The sequence below is a fragment of the Ixodes scapularis genome, unplaced genomic scaffold (assembly GCF_016920785.2).
Source record: "Ixodes scapularis isolate PalLabHiFi unplaced genomic scaffold, ASM1692078v2 PGA_scaffold1__304_contigs__length_218370807, whole genome shotgun sequence".
In the NCBI taxonomy this organism is placed as follows: Eukaryota; Metazoa; Arthropoda; class Arachnida; order Ixodida; family Ixodidae; genus Ixodes; species Ixodes scapularis.
In genome coordinates this window covers 169,907,289-169,924,464 of record NW_024609846.1, presented here as the reverse complement: position 1 = coordinate 169,924,464, position 17,176 = coordinate 169,907,289, and the positions used below count along the sequence as shown (strand labels likewise).

The window sequence follows — 17,176 nt, the reverse complement described above, 5'->3', positions numbered from 1 at the left end:
TTAGGGAGAGTACTCGGCTTCGACCAGTATTTCGACAAGTGCACCTTGTCCAGCACGTACTTTTCAACGCGGATGCAGTAAGCTCGCTAATATCATGTTCATTAATGTTCGCTGCGACTACATAGAACCGTCAGCAACAACATTTTTCACACGAACCAAGTTCACACGTTGATGATTTTATGTATTCAGCTTGACACTGTCGATCATCGATCGAAATACTTTTTTTTTCAGCACCGTATTCAGTACATGGCATCGACCTCAGCGCGGAGCCGACATATAGACAAAACCAGCGATGCCTAGTTTTCCGTCGCTCGCTGCATTTACCAACGAGAGAAAGTCGAACCGCAATCACAGAGAAAACTAGTATTCCCTTTCCACTTGGCCATTCCCCCTTCACGAAGATTTCATAATAGCAGCTCCGTTTACAAAAACGATTGTTCTGCAAAGATTCTTTCACTATAATTTGACGGAAAGGGAAGTTAATGAAACGCCCGCTAACGTAATTTGCACTTTGGGCACACTTCCTTTTAGTGACGTATCCTTCATCAGAGCATCGCACCAACAGGGTCGGCTGAACACTGGTGTACCTTCAGCATTCCGTGTGCAAGGTGGTCTTTTTTTAGGGACCATTTGTGTAGTTGATATCCACACACTTTTGACGTCTTATACACGAGCGCATCAAACTCGTGCGACCAATCTGCCCGTTTGAGTCGCCCCCAGGGATATGCCCTACGAAGCAGGAACCAGCGGCCGCTTGTCATCGTCGTCTTCCCCCGCCGGTGCGTCTGCGTTGTCGCCAGGGACGGACAGTTCCTTGTCCAGAGCGCCCCAGGTTCGCTGAGCTGGCTCCTGGCTTGAGAGCAGCGAGCTTCGCGGAGATAGCACGCCGTCCGGGTTTAGCTTGCTGTGCCTCATGCCGTACGAGAAGTACACCAGGAGACCTGTGACCCAGAGAGTTTCCGTTTAGCGGGCACATCGCCAGGCATCAAAATCATGGCATGGTGAATTGGGAAATGAAATAAGTTGCGAAATGGCAGGTCTATTGTCTTGTCCTGCAGATTCTCCACTTTCCCAAGGAAGAAGATATAGCTGGGGATTACGCGGTGTCAATCAAAAGTTCCCCAGATGCGCGAACAGGAGCTTCCTCCAGCGAGCGCTAACAGGGTAGCCGTGTAGCTTCAGCTATATGGTCATTTGGGACCAGTGTTGTACACGTTCTTCAAAAAGAGGAACCAAAGCTCGTTCCTTATTTTTTTGGGGGAACGCGTTTTCGTTACAGCTTCCATCTGTGAGAAAGGAACTTGTTCCCGTGACGATTTTAAAAATGGAACGTATCGTTACATATACGTTACATTTGTATTTTGCTAATTACCATAATTAATTTGATCAAACGAAGGTTTTTTCTTTATTATCTATCCCATCAAGTGACAACATACGAATTTGAAGGCTTTGATGAAAGGACACCTGGAGATGAAAACAAGCGGAAGCAAGGTTTCATTTGTTGATATGTTCACGTTTAAAAATCTGTGTTTTGTCATATTCATGTCATATTCATGGGCGATGCAGATGAGCCAAATGTACTGTAACCCCACATTGTACGAGCGTTCTACAAGAACCTCACATGTTTCAATTTAACAAAGTCTCTTGTTCGAACTTAGCAACAGTTGCTTCTCGATGTTTCTGTCTGCGATACGAGCAAGTAGAAAAGAGGGTATGACTTTTGAATTTTGAAGGTAAGTCTTGAAAACTACCAGTTCTTCTTCGTGAAGGTTGGATTCATTGTTCACTTTGAAGATGGGAAACGAGGGAAGGAAATGAAGGTTAATCTTTGAGCCTCTGGCTTATGTTTGGGATTAAAGGGTGCGTTCGATGTCTGGTAACCTGATGTTTTGTTGTAACTGTAGGTCTCTTCGTGGAAGTTCAGTGAGGGCTGTAGTCGGCCTTAGATTTCTGGGTGTATGAGGATTCGTGGAAGGATAGAAAGTAGCTGAATTTGATATGTCTTGTTATGTACTCGGGCCCAATATAACACTGGTTTATTCTAAGTTACACTGCACCGATCCACATAACGCCAGTTCCGAAACCGTTCACGAGTCCCTCGAGTCACCTACAGCCAGTCCGCGTATGCTCGCTCGCACTGTGCTTCTTCCTCTTCGCTCCCGTTCCCCCGCGCATCCGCGGGAGTTCCCTCGCTCTGGCACACTTTCCGTGCATTGCCGCTGGAGACGCCCCCGTCGGTGCCTCGCTATCCCTCACAATCCTTCCCCCTTAAAAACTGAAGTCCGGTCGGTCTTCGCAGAACTTCGACCACTGGTCCACATGAGCCGGGTGGTCCTCATTTAAACCCGTTCGCATTTGTACCTTCTCGTTTTTACCTTCTCATTTCAACCCAGCGGAAAACAACTTTCGCTTTTCTCCCTTTCTCACTTAAGGGGGGACATGGGTCTTTGCAGCCAAAAACTTCCTAAAACTACATTCTTTTGAAAACGGCGATGGCTGTTGTTGTTCTGAATCTACCAGGCTTCTGATTTCGTGGATGAATATTTGTGCTATAAATCAATTTATAATGTCTATGTGGGCTGAATGTGCATTAAAGTTGACTCTAAAACATTGTTTTCACATAACACAATTTTTAGACTCGTTGAAAATTCGCAGTAGGGATATCTCAGCATCTACATCAGTCAGAAATATAACCTTCCTTGAAATGTGTTGCTAAATGTGTGAAGCATACAATGTTGAGAATAGCATTTTTTAATATAAGTCTAGAAAATTTTTATTTGATCTTTTGTTTTAGTACTTGTTAGCCATGCATTGAGCACTGAACTTCAATATGTTGTAAAATCACTAATACTGGGTTTATTTTAAAAGTACTTCCAACATTGTATTCTTTACACTCCGTAGTATCTGGCCATGCGTTAAAAAGGATAATTTGATCAGCAGTGTTTTCCCTATCATTCCTCCAAACAAAGGCAGGCAAGTTTTAATTATCTTCAGGACAATTCTACTGACTGAGGAAAGTACCAGATATATAAAATCAGCAAAAAAGGCTGAACAAGCTTGTGCAGTTTCATTGAGTTTGGTCATAAAATAGGAAAAAAAAAGCTCCAAGACCAGTGTTCCCCCTTCAACCGTTCTCAAAACAAACTTTCGGGTTTTGACCCTTGTCAAAACGACTTTTCTCATTTTAACCCTTCTCCTTTCAAACTTTCTGGTTTTGACCATTCTCAAAAAGACTTTTCGTCTCATTTTAAACTTTCTCATTTCAAACTTACTAAAAACACATTTTCTGGTTTTGACCATTGTCAAAACTGCTTTCCTCATTTTAACCGAGACCTTGATCAGGCTAGGGAAAACCAATAATTTCAGAATTCACTCACGGGAGACCGAAATAAAGGAACCAATGGCATTATAATGTCTAGGCACCTGAAGCTTTATTACGCCTTGAAATGCTTCCTGGAGAATGACATCTAGAGTGCATGCCAATCCACGGCATGACGGACGACAGATAGGCAAATATGCAATGATCATAGATCTGTACAACCACTCCAACACCGATTGTAAATAATTCAATATCTTACCCCGCCGGGGGTATCGACATTTCATCGAACACCATTTCATCAAACGTCGTTTCATCGAATAAGTGGATATTTTATCGAAAGCCGATTCATCGAACAGCGTTTCATCGAATCACTTGATGCCGTTTCATCGAATTTCCTTTTACTGAATTTTAGAGCAATACAATACTTTTTTACATAATTTACTACGCTTTAAAAATAGTTTTGACTCCACTCCAAATTCACCTGAAATAAAATTACTACCCGGTAAATTTTTTGTCAACCTAAACGTCGGCTACTGAATCATACAGGGTAGCTGTGTCATTCCAAAACTTGAGCGAATACGCGACTTATTCTTTTCTGGCGAGGTAGGCGGCTGTTCTCGGCCACACGCTTTTTTCCACTTCATCCCTCTATTTATTCACGCGAACTATTCTCCGCATCGCCTTTTTTTATTTCGTATTTGTCGATTTACCTGTGTTTTCATTTTATCCTAGGAGAATAGCTTTCTTTTTAAGAACATGTATGTTCCTAAAAAAGACGCGTCTCCCCTTTTCGTTAATTTATTGTAACCGACAAAACCGTAAAGCGGTCGGATATTCGACATGCAGTCTATATACTGTATGTCGAATATCCGAATGGCGTATGGTTTTCTCGGTTATAATAAATTAATAAAGAAGGGGGACACCCCTTTTTTTCCGTATCATTGGACACGGAGACCAATCACTGCTTTAAGGACGGCTTCGTTTTGAAGCAGAAAAAGTATCTTCAAGGACGAAGATATACGCCCCTGAACGGACGTGCGTTCATCACTGCACCTGATGAACGCAGTTTCAAAAAGTGTCGTCAGCGTTCCCGTTTCTTATTTGCCACATTAACAGACGTCATCATTTACTAGAAAGAAAGAATAGAAACTTGACAATAAAAGGTTTCTTCCTTTTATAATTGTATAAGTTTATAAATTATAATCAATACTAAAACACTGCTATCCTCCCGGTGCTTAAAAAGAAAAATATTTCCTACATGTAGAATTCCTACTGCTCAAGTAGGCAGCGTTCAATGAAACGGTTTTGATGAAATGGCGTTCGATGAAACGGCGTTCAATAAAACTGCGTTCGATAAAACGACTTCGATAAAACGGTGTTCGATGAAACGGCGTTCGGTGAAACGGCGTTCGATGAAATGTCCGGACCCACTTCATAGGGCATGCCAAGTGAACATAATTTGCATCCGATGATTCACGACTGAAACGAAGAAAAAAATCTGTGCCTGGTAAGAAAGACCTAGCTCAAGCCGCGCAACATCGCACCCGCACATTTCGAAAAAAAAAAAAAAAAATGCCGCAGTGCCAGCTTGCCAATGGCGGGATTTCCCTTTGTGACTTTCTGAGGACGAAGGAATTCTCTGACCTTTGAATGGTCCGTGTTTTGTTGCTGCGGTCATCTTAAATAGTTTGACCAATCACCTGCGTTGATAATGCTTGTGGGAACAAAGCTCCAGAATAAAGCTTTACCAAGCATGAGATCGCATTAAGGTGCGATGACTGATTCTGTGGCAAAAAATATTTTGTTCTATGCGTCTCAAGAAGAGCCGTCAGGAGCCTAACGATTAGCCATACGGTTTGAATGGCATAATGCTTTCCGAATCGCTTGTAACGGGATGGTATGGAAAACAAAACATTTCTGTGAACATATTTCGAATGCAATAGATCCTACGCAAAAGGGTTAAAATGATTCATGCCGGGGTGGGCACAGGATCGTTGGCCGCTCCCAGCTGGTGGTGCTCTTGAGTGGTGGCGGCGGCGTTTTGTGAGCGACAAGGTGCACAGTAGTGCGAGAGACCCGCCGCGACTGCTGCTTTGTGATGCTGCCGGTGCGGGCGGTAAGCGATCACCAGTTAGCCTTGGTGTGGAACATGACATTAAGTGTTCGCATCGGTGCACACTGGCACAGGTAGACCACGAAAATGGATCGACGAACATGTTTGAATTGTAATAATATATACAATGGCGACTCTGACGGGCTTCTTGTTTGTTTGTGTGCTCGTTTTTTTTAGATCTGTTTATTTGTTTATCAAATAAAAATTGTCGCGGAGTAGCCGGCACTGTTATTAACAGTGCCAACATCTCCATTATTTTCAATATTTTATTAACACATGAAGAGAGACTGGTTGAAATTCCAAGAGCACACTAAACAGGAAGACACGGATATTGTCAAACTACATGCTTAAACGATACGGGTTGAAACGCCAAGTACCTGTTTTGAGACGGAGTTTAATTAAACACTAATGGTTTAAATGAAAGCGGGTTCAACCAAGAAGGGCATAAAATAGATAAGGTTAAAGTGCAAAGAGCGTTAGGCGATCGGTTTGAAATACAGTGTTCAAATGAGAACGAGTTCAAATAAGGAAGGGTCTAAACGCGAAAGATTAAAACGCGAAGGGCGTTTTGCGAATGGGTTCAGACGAGAAGGGTTCAAGTGAGAATGGGTTCAAATGAGACGGGTATAAATGAGAAAGGGTTGAAACACGAAGGGTTAAAACGCGAAGGGCGTTTTGCGAATGGGTTCATACGAGAAGGGTTCAAATCAGAATGGGTTGTTTCGAGATACACCCCATGAGCCAGCCCCGCCAGTCTTCCCGTTCTTTGGTCCCTCAAACAATAGTCACTCGCCCCCACTTTCCCCACCACCACGAAAGGTCCCGAACGTCTTGGAGCCAGTTTTGCTGCCACTCCTTTGCTGGCATCACCGAGGGTGTGCAGGTCGCGTAGTACTCTGTCACCTATTTGGAACTCTGACTGCAGTCGGGTTCGATTGTAGTAACGCTCGGTTGCTCTCGCGCTTTTCTTTGGTTTTCCAGATCAAACATATACGCGTCCTGCAGTCTAGACCTCAAGTCTGCCACGAAGCCCGGTGTGCTAATGACTGGTGAGGGGAGTTGGCCGGGGTTTTGTTCCCGAGGGCAGCGGAGCTGGCGTCCATAACACCAAAAAGGCAGGTCAGTACCCTGTGGTGACACTCTCACAGGTTCGCATTGCAAAGACGACCTGTGGGAGATGTTGATCCCAGTCACGGTGGGCACTGCGGTAACCATAAGACACTGTTTTACTGTCGCATTATGCCGCTCCACGAGCTGTCCTGCTTGGCGGTATGGCACTGTGTGGCGGTCTCGGATGTCAAGGTGTTTCATTACCGCTTTCCACAGGTTTGACACAAAGACACGCCCACTGTCGCTAGAGATACTCTTGGGGAAGCCATGTCGACAAAACACTTCCAGCATTCTTTCTAATATGGCCTTGCTGGTCGGAGCTCGAAGTTGAAATAGCTCCACGAACTTGGTAAATTTGTCGATGATAACCAGCAGGTGTTTGTGTCGGCGCTTTGAGGTGGGCAGTGGTCCGATGAGGTTCACACTGAGCTCTGCCATGGGTTCCTCTGCCCAAGCGCTGTCCACCAGTCCCCTGGCTTCTGGCAGCGAAGCTTCAGTGTGCAGCATGAATGGCAAGACCGTACATACCGAAACACATCGAATCTCATGCCTATCCAAAATTACCTCTCGGACACTCGTCTCAGTGTCTTGAAATAACCTAGGTGGCCACTTAGAGGGTGATCATGTGACAACTGGAGCAGTGTTTGGCATAGTTGTTTGGGCATCCTAAGGAATCTTCTTTCTCCTGCAATCTTTAGCAGCAGTCCATCATGGTCCAGTTCGTTGTCCTCAGCCATGTTCCGAATCTGGCATGCTTCTGCAGAGTCAGTCGGTAGGGTGACGTCCTTGAGATAGCTAATCAGCTTGATGATCCCAGGGTCCTTCCGCTGTTCGTCAGCAAGCTCGGATGCATTGAGGAGGGGTGAGATGTCAGTCTCCTGGACCATCGCATTCTCCTCGAACCGGACCCGGTATTCTGTTTCCACGGTGTCAATGGGGAACCATTCGTTGTCAGTCTCTCGTGCCTCCGAGCCTACTGTAGCTAGGGCAGGGAAACGGCTCAGCGCGTCCGCTGGGATGTTGGCTTTTCCCCGTCGATGCCTGATGAGGCAATCGAATCCCTGCAGGCGCAGCACCCATCGACGCACCCGGCTTGAAGTCTGGTTTGTGGTGAACATCCACTTAATAGAGGCGTGGTCAGTGTGGATCTCAAACTTGATGTGCTCCAATATGGCCGGAACTCGTCAACGGCCCACACTACCACCAAGCACTCCCACTCCTGCACCGTGTAGTACCTCTTCGCTCCATTCAGGGCTCTGCTGATGAACGACACTGGCCTCAGCCTCCCTCCAGTCCCCTGCAAGAGAACTGCCACAATGCCCCTCCCACTGGCTTCCTTTTCCACCACAAATGGCCGGGTGAAATCTGGGAGTGCAACTACCACGTCATCAGCCAGCATGGACTTGAGCTGAGGAAATGCCTCCTCTTGAGGGTTCCTCCAACACCACGAGACCTTCTTCTGAAGGAGGAATGACAGTGGCCAAGCCACCTCTGAGAACTTCGGCAGGAAGGTGCGGTAGTACCCCGCCAATCCTAGGAAAACCTAAAGATCCTTGAGTGTTCGTGGGGTTGGAAAGTCCCTGACGGCCGCAACCTTATCAGGATCAGGTCGGCACTCTCCCTGGGAGATGATATACCCCAGAAAATTTAGTGATCGCCGGCAAGTTTGTGTCTTCTTAGGGTTGATGGTCAATCCAGCACGGGCGATCCTGCCCAAGACCTCTTCAATATGTCGCAGATGCTCTTAGAACGAACTTGAATATATCAGCACATCGTCGAAAAAGGCCATACAAAACTTGTGCTTTATGCCCGCCAGTACTTTGTTCATGAGGCTTTGGAATGTGGCTGGTCCACCAGCCACACCAAAGGGCATGCTCTTAAACTCAAACGTGCTTTGGTGGCATATAAAAGCAGTCTTGGGGACATCCTCGGGCGAACAGGGATCTGGAGGAAGCCCTGCGACAAATCAAAGCTCGTGAACCATTGGGCTCTGCCCAGCTGTGCCAGTACCCAGTCTGTCCTGAGCATCGGGTACACCAGAACCTTGGTTTTGGCATTTAGTGGACGGTAGTACACTGCAAGCCGGTACCTTCCAGACTTATTTGCGACCAGGACTGGGGCACAGGACCACTGACTGGAGCTTGGTTGGATTAAGTCCTGGCGCAGCAAATCTTCCAGGCAGGAATCCATAATCTGTCTTTTGTGAGAGTGGACTGGGCGAAGCCTACAGTGCGTTGGATACTGCGCTCCATCAGTCCGGTACAACCAGGGCGAGCGTCAAAAACGTGATCAAATCTTCGAAGTAGGGCCGAAACTTCCGGATGTTCAGTGCCATGTTGCTAAACCGCGTCCTCCTCCTAGGGCTGCTGGGCATCTTGATCGTGGTCGGGTTCCTGGTGTGCGATTTCATGAGGCTCTGCAAACAACTCCTGCAGACTGTACACCTCCTCCCCCAGCCGGGGATGACCTGGCACCCTCGAGCCAACGTCCCGGACAAAGGGGATTAGGGTCTGTGGTTCATTGCCCAGAGTCCAAGAGTTCAGACGCACATGAACAGAGATGCCAGTGGCATTCAGAAAATCCCTACCAAGTAGAATGCCTCGGCTTTATCTCACACCAAGCTGACGCTCGACCACGTGTCCAGAAGCGCCTTAAATGTGAACTTATAATACGAAGCTCTAACAATGGCTCCTTTCCGCTGGCTGTTGTAGCTACCTGCATTGTGATGTGGTAGGGGCCGGCCGGATTGGCCTCTACTGCCAGGAGTTTCCCTGGCACCTCGCTTGCATGTGGCCCAGCTGGCCACACTTGAAACAGCGTGATGAGTCCTTGCGTCTAGCTGTGGGACATTGTCGTTGCATATCTCCGATGCCACCACAACGATGGCACTGGATCTGTGGAGGCTGGTTGGTTGCTGGGTACTGGTGAAAATTGCTGTGCAGGCCAGTCTGGTGAAGCATTCTCACTGCTCCGACTGCACTCAGCTGGTCCCGATGTATAATGGCTGGATGGATACCGGATGCAGGGGCCAGGCCTGGCTAGCTACGGGTGGTGGCACTGGTGCCGCTGCCATCGCAGCACTTTTAGCGGGTGCATGAGTCGTTGCACTCTTGCTGTAGAGGGCCAGGTCCTGCGCAAGTTGGTTGGTGGGCTGTGGCGGGGGATCATACTTCACCCGTCGCCATACTCTTTCTATTAACCCGTCCGCCGCCTGCACAAGCTCTTTCAGGCTCGCAAAGGTCTTGCCTGCGCAGAATTCTCGGAACTGAGGGTGCATTTGCTCCAACACCCGCTCAACCTTTTCGGCCTCAGTCACAATGTCGCCAATCCTGTCATAGTACGAGGCTATAACACAAATGAACTGTTTCAGGTTCTCCTCCGGGTGTTGAATTCTAAGCCTCAGTTCTTCTTTTAGGCGTTTCTTTTCGTCGACGGGTGTGAACTCCTTTCGGAAAGCGATAGAAAACGTTGACCAGTCGGCGAAGTCCTTTGTGAACCAGAACCACAGTTTCGCGCTTCCCTGAGGGGCTGCAGGTACGACCCGGCTGAGCCGGTCCTCGAGTTTCACGCCGTGAACGAGAAAAAAAGTTATCCAGGAACATATCTGGCGACTGCAAGTCTCCGAAACCGATAAACTTCAGGGGCTGAACGGGGACCAACCGTGGGCGCGTCGAGTCCTGGTCATCCATTGTGCTGGCCTCAGTGACAGCCGCCGCGACGAAGGGTGCCACTTCCTCTTCCGCGGCTCGTATCAGAGTAGCAAACAAAAGCTCACGAACGTGGGCCGCCTTCTTCTCCCGCTGTAGCGGTGTCCCGTCTGTTTGTTGCAACAGTGTCTGAAGAAGTTCCGGCGGCACGAACGCCGACGGTTGGTTCATTTTAATCAACGGACGAGCCCCCACTTGTTATATACTCGGGCCCAATATGACACTGGTTTAGTCTATCTAAGTTAGACTGCACCGATCCACATAACGCCACTTCCGAAACCGTTCGAGAGTCCCCCGAGTCACCTGCAGCCAGTCCCGCGTATGCTCGCTCTCAATGCCGCTTCTTCCACTTCGCCCCCGTTCCATCGCGCATCCGCGGGAGTTCCCTCGCTCTGGCTCACTTTCCCTGCATTGCCGCTGGAGGCGCCACCGTCGGTGTCGCGCTATCCCTCACAGTCCCTTTTTCTGTCTTTTTCTTCAACTAAATGTTTTCATTTCTGCACTGCAGTCTTGAGCACTGAAAAGAGAATCAATGCCCACTACCTCTCCTGCAGCCGACCGTTACCAAGCGAGGACCCCACAAAATAATCCCTAAGTAGCAAAAACGTTAGAGATCCTGCTCTTTGTTAATATATTCTTTTTATACTCCTTTTAGAAATCCCCTCTTAAAAATAAAATAAATATGACCCCACTAGAAAAAGCAAAAAGGAACTCCGTTCCTTCTCCCGTTCCCGTAAAAAAATGTAACGAGTTCCCGTTCCTGTTCCACCGATGCAAAATGGAACGGCGGCGTTCCTTCGTTCTTCCTAGAAGGAACTCGTTCTAGAAACGTCGTTCCTTGGAACGCCGTTCTGTTCCATTTGGGACAACATACAGCAGTTTTCTCTAAGAGTTGAGTGAGAGGGGTGGGGGAGGGAAACAAGAGAGTTTGCGTTTTGACAGAGCAGGGTGCATCTAAATGGAATAGTCAGTTGGTTGTCAGATCATTTTGTACATTTCATGGAGATTTATTTTGACATCCACCATAGCTATATGTTCATGATCTGTTGCTTTTTATGCCAAATCTCTTTCTCAGAACGTTCTGGGGTGCTAATTGGTGTCATTAACGGACTGGATGTGGTATGGGCGATTGATAAAACCACAAAAAAGCACAGTGCACAGGCGTTGCTGCTTTCCTGTTACAAAACCCACTCTGCCCCGTCTTATGGTAGTAATCGCAAACGAGGGCTAGGTGTAAGTCGCCTTAAAATGAGTGCAGACCTAGAGCCAATTCTTGTGCTTCAACACAAACACCAACGCTATAAAAAAATAATGGGACGCTAAAGTGGAGATTCATAAGAAGTTGAACGTACTACAATAACACAATTACTGCTGAGTTACACTGCTGAGTACCCAATTTTTAATTTAACAGGTGGGTAGTTCGCTTCTTTTAGACTGAGCCATTACATTTTTTTAAAAGCGCAATCTCAAGAGTAAAAACAGATACGCAAGGTGGGATAAGCTTACATCTATTATACCGCGTACACTTTGTTCCCTTTATGGACTGATATCGAACTTTTACAGCGATGCTACTCACCGACCGCAATCCATATGACCAACCGTGCCCAAGTCAGTGGCTGCAGTGTGGTCATGAGTGTGGCATTGATGATGATGCTCAATGTTGGTAACAGCGGAACCAGCGGCATCTGGAATCACATGACGAGGTTTTATACATACGAGCTTACCGTAATCAACAACAGTTGCGGAACCACACAAAAAGAAATAGAGTAGCAAGCAGAACAGCAAGAATTAAGGTGTTATGTTATATAAAGCGGTGCGCTTGCAGATATCTTGTCTGGAGGCGACGTTTCAATGCTGAAAGTATTATCTAAATGGGACATGAGACGACTTACTGAATGATAAAAAGTGGTAGCGAAACAGCACGCAAATAATTACGCAGGTTAAGGCTCTTCAGTAGCACTACTAAAAAAACTGATAGCCGCGATTTTACTCACTGCTCTAGTAGTGACACCATATACTGTTTTACCACAGCGCACATTTTGCATTTTAATCTATTGCCGAGCCTTTATTGAGCTGTATCTGACTACCACAAATTATTACTTACATACGTTTCTGCATTCACGCGACTAGTTCTAACACACCCTTGTTGGGAGTTCTCGAATTTGAACTCGTATATCTTTTCAGAACCTAATTACAGCATGAAAAAGGTGCACGTCGAAATCGCTAGCGAGTTTCTGACGACTTCATTAAAATTCATATCAAACAGAAACAACAATCTTAATTGTATGAGTAATGTTAACGTGCAGCGTGTATTGAGCACCACTACACGTTTAGTCGCTTACTGAGCTAGGGAGTCACGGTGAGTTAATTAAGACAAATTTAGCGGTGTCGCGTGAGAGTTACATCGTGGGATTCCGCGAAATCACGTGGCATCATGATATTGCGTCACGTATATTAATGTGATGTGACGCAAATTCATTACTAATTCAACTACAATCCAAAGCAGGGCTCTTTGCATTGTTTCACTATTTTTGAAGTAATTTTTGTTTTCGCTTAACGACATTTTTCTTGACCATTTGTATAGGTTTTGGTTTCAGGTGGCGCATAATGTGGCATAAAGGCCACGCTGGAAGAAGAGAAAGGTGCCTGAACGGGGAGGTAATCTGGGGTGTCGAATTTTTACTCGGCGTTACCCGCCCTCCCGGAAGGGGCTCTGACGGTTTAGTGGCTCATTGGCTCCAGACCCATCTATACTGGGGGAGTTTTGTAATTCTTTTGCACATGTGCCAAAAATCTAGATCACGAGTAGAGACCGCCATCCAAATGTTTCCCCCGCCATATAGTGTTAGTAATTCATGACCCACTCTAGATTAGCCCCCAATCTCTGCAGTGACGTGCTATCGCACTGAAAAGGTCTCTCATTAACGTAAGCGCCTTTTGCTGTTTTCACACAATCAATCGATCAAACGTCCTTATTTGAAACGGTCTCTGAAAATACTGCCATTTTCCTTCCTTTTTTTTTTGTCTAGAAAACAACTTTTTAATACCTCCACCACTGTCACAATTCAACACAGCGGAAAGCGTTTGCAATGCAGAAATTGCGGATCCATGCTCTAAATTGCCTGGCCTTTTATGATTAAGAACTCATGTTTTTATTCCAAAACAAACATAAAAAAATGTTTTTTTGTAAGTTTTGTCATTGGAGATTGATACAAAATACGCTGCAATCGCATTTTGGTACAAAGGTTCAAATACAAATTGATACGAATGCCCTGCAAGTCCTCGCTGCAGGCTTGGTACCCGACGCATAGATTACGTCCTCCGGTCATATACACATCAGTTCAGCGATTCTATTGTTCTTGTACTATATTTGAACTGTACTAATTAGTGCTGTCTGCTGAGCATGATGTCTAGAGAGAGGAGAATGCAGTGTTTGTACATAACCGCTAAAAACTTGCTCGTGTACACGTTGTGATATTACGGCAGCGCCCTCTCATCCTCTCTTGTGATATACATGCATGGTACCCACTCCCCGTGAGCTGAGCGGTGTACGCGGCTCGAGTCATTTGACGACAAGTGCACGCGGCTCAAGTCATACCTGCATAACAATAAGCCAGTGCCCATATTGTTACTACACTATCGTGGTCTCGAATTTCAGTAAAAACAATGAAATGCCTTTTACACTGTCATAAGTTCACCTTAGTGCCAAAAATTATGACGGTCTAGTTAGCAGTTTTTTCCTATCCTGTGAAATTAGGTGACCCTGTCGGGTGTGACGCGCGCCGTACCTTGTAGCGCACTGTTGCCGAGCTCTGCTGAAACAGTAGGATGATCCCGAAGCTGGCCAAGGCCACTCCTAGTAGCAGCAAGAGTGCCAGAACGGCCCAGACGCTGCCGTCAGCCAGCGGTGCCACCATTAACGGAGTCAGGAATCCGAGGATGAATACAGTGACCGTTAGCACCGTGATGCTGTACGACACCACGATGCCCGGCGGCTGGTCAAACGGATAGAGAGTGTACAGGAACGAGAAGCTGTTGCGTAGCCGACCCCCAGTGTCGTCGTCCACAGACTCATCGGAGAGCGTGGGGCGGGCCAGGTCCGGGAGCTCCTGGCTTTCTTCACCCTGCCGGAGATGACCGATGGGATCGCAAACACACTTGCATTGTGCTAACATATTATCCTATAGACGATTGCAAGCGGAAAGGCTCTACTAGTGCCCCATGCGCGCAAGCACGTGCAGCGTGCGCGTTAACATGGTTTTGCCAAGCTTGCAATTGCTCGGGCTTACCCAAACGAGTAGAGGCGTGACGGCTGCCAGTCTCCCCGCTTACAATCGTCTGTAGACGACTGCAGGCAAGGCGGTCGGCCGCCGCAATGTCTCTGCTTGTGCGGACAAGTCCGTGCAATTGCGTGCTTGCGAAAGCTATGTTCACGCGCAACCGGCACGTGCTTGTACGCATGGGGCACCATTCAAGCAAGCAAGCATTGCGCCCGAATTGGGCGCAATTGGACAATCAATGTTCCTTAACCGTTTTCTACCCCGAGAACGGAAAATCTTATGTGGTAGTTGAGGATCCCCTCCTGGCCTCGGCAGTGATGCAGTACAGTACTGTAAAAGCCTACATGTCATGTAAAGATGACGCTCATACTAAGGAATGTTGGCCACAATGTTATACATTAATGGACAGCTCAGACAATCTAATATAGTGGTCACACTGAAAAAAGACTACTCGGAAACGGCGAAGAAAATTTGGAAGCTCGGGGAACCCCCGAGGTTTTTAGGGAAACTCAGTGGTTCCCATGGGGTAGGAGAATCGCTGGAACTCGAACGTTGGCGTTCATGACCGAGATAGCAGCACTTTTTGCATTCGTCTTATGGGGCCCGCTCGCATGCCGCGTGTTTTTACCCGTTTTCCGAGGGGCGAAATACGTGCGTGCTGGGGGTTGTCCTCTAGCAGGTGTGGTTTTATAAACATTGAAAATCTGTATAGCAGAGCCACTAAATAAGTCATGCTTCGGAGTAACGACACTTTAGCCATTTTGCTGCTTAAGATTATTGTTGCCAGTTCTCTGAAGCCTCTCTATCAAATCGCCGCTTTTGCATCATCCAGAATTTTTTAACTATACAGAAAAACGGAATCGCCTGGGGTTCCCGACGACCGTATCTCAAGCTCGGGAAGTCGACGCTTCGAATCGCAACGATGGCCGATGGCGTCCGCTCTGAATTAAGCTTCAAAAAGCCGACGCCCACAAGAACACGGGGAAATGGAGTGCCGGTACTTTTGAACTTATATCGTGTAGGTAGTGTATAACTACGTGAAGTATGGGCCCCATACTCGTGGTCATATCTACTTGCTCATTCCGAAAGAAACTAAATCGGTGGCGTGAAAGGGGGCTGCAGAAGGCACGCCCTCAACAGCGAAGCCACCACCGTATATTCCTGGCGTTAGTCCGCACCCGGTGTATAGTCCGCAAGGGCGAATATAGGCCGAAAGAATAACGCTTTTACTTAGATTGTCCGCACTGGGTGCATAGACCGCACGCCGTTCATAGTCCGCACCTGGTGCTTAGTCGACACGAAATTCTTCTTAAACTCGGAAAACTTTGACAAATGTCTGCTGTATCAGTTCAGAGAGCTGGTATTATATATAAATGACCATTAACATACTCTTTCAATAAAAAATCCTTCACGTCTGGTCATAATGATCGATCTTCAAAAACAAAATTCCTGTGTAGTCCGCACGCGCAGATAGTCCGCACAGCCTAAAATTTAAACTTGTAAACGTGTTTAGTCCACGGGTTATAGCCCGTAAAATACGATACAATGTCCATCGATGCGACTTCAGTGCAAGTAATGTGTAGAAGCCGCATATTTTTATGTCCATTGATAGAAATGCCGCTATATTTGTATCGGACCTGCCCCCAGAAAGTTCAGCTTTGAGAGGCCCTGTTTGTGTGGCAATAAAGAGCGCGCGTCAGAGGAGGGATTCTCACCATGAGCCTTGCGAGGGGCATGTAGCGGACGATAATGAGCGAGGCGCTGACCACGAGATACGCGAGCAGCGTACCGATGGACATCATCTCGACCAGGGTGTTGATGTCCAGCAGCACTGCCAGGACCGCGGAGAGTGACGTGAAGGCGTACATAGCTGCCAGGGGCAACTGCGTCCTGGCGTTGACCCAGGAGAACCAGGAGAAGAGAAGGCCGTCCTCGGCCATGGCATACACGATCCGGGTCAGGGCAAACATGTTCCCCATCAGCACCGTGGCCATGCCGCACACGGCGCCCATGATGACCACCACCTGCGGACACAGTTCAGACGCGTCCAGCACTGGAAAGACAATGCGGCCTGGATGGAAAGCCCAAGTGCTTAATTTCTACGTAGCATGCAGGGGGTCAACACGGGGAATATATTCCACTTGCTACGCCGGCGTTCGACTGGAGCCCACGTGAATCCTTCAGAACACCAGTCCTAGCCCAACTCTGACATTTTTCAAAAGAAACCGCTGGGAATCCGCGAAACGATGCTAGCGCCCCCATTCACGGCGAGAGACGACTAGGCGTGCAGCAGTTCTTAGGTCTTCATTGCACTATGCTGTTGCGGAAACAAAATCTGCGTCATGGGTCGCTGCCATTCTCATAATGCCAACAAACTGTGTCACCAAAGGTTGAAAAAACTAATTTTACGGGCAGCACATATATCATTTTAGATTTCGGTCTGCCAAGCTGTGTCCCGAGAAGAGAGAAGCATGGACAGCCGCCGTTAAGAGAAGGAAGTAAGGTGGTTCTCCATGGCACCCAAATTATCATTGCCATACCCGCAGTATAGATGTTGACATGGATAATTAGATTATCAAGTATTTGAAAAGTATTTCATGCATAGCTAAGCCTACACTTTATCTCGGATCCACCGAGGCGGCATTCT

General features: G+C 47.2%; 1 protein-coding gene across 1 annotated transcript; it reads right to left on the bottom strand.

Moving 5' to 3' along the window:
• Positions 1 to 729: 729 nt before the first annotated feature.
• LOC8023522 (probable cationic amino acid transporter) lies at positions 730 to 16,547 on the bottom strand. The gene is made up of 4 exons (XM_042290400.1): positions 16,245 to 16,547; positions 14,038 to 14,373; positions 11,826 to 11,934; positions 730 to 941 (listed from the first exon to the last, which is right to left on the bottom strand). The coding sequence occupies exons 1-4, from the start codon at positions 16,539 to 16,541 to the stop codon at positions 730 to 732; spliced, it is 954 nt and encodes a 317-aa protein (XP_042146334.1). The 5' UTR covers positions 16,542 to 16,547.
• Between the last annotated feature and the right edge of the window lie 629 nt (positions 16,548 to 17,176).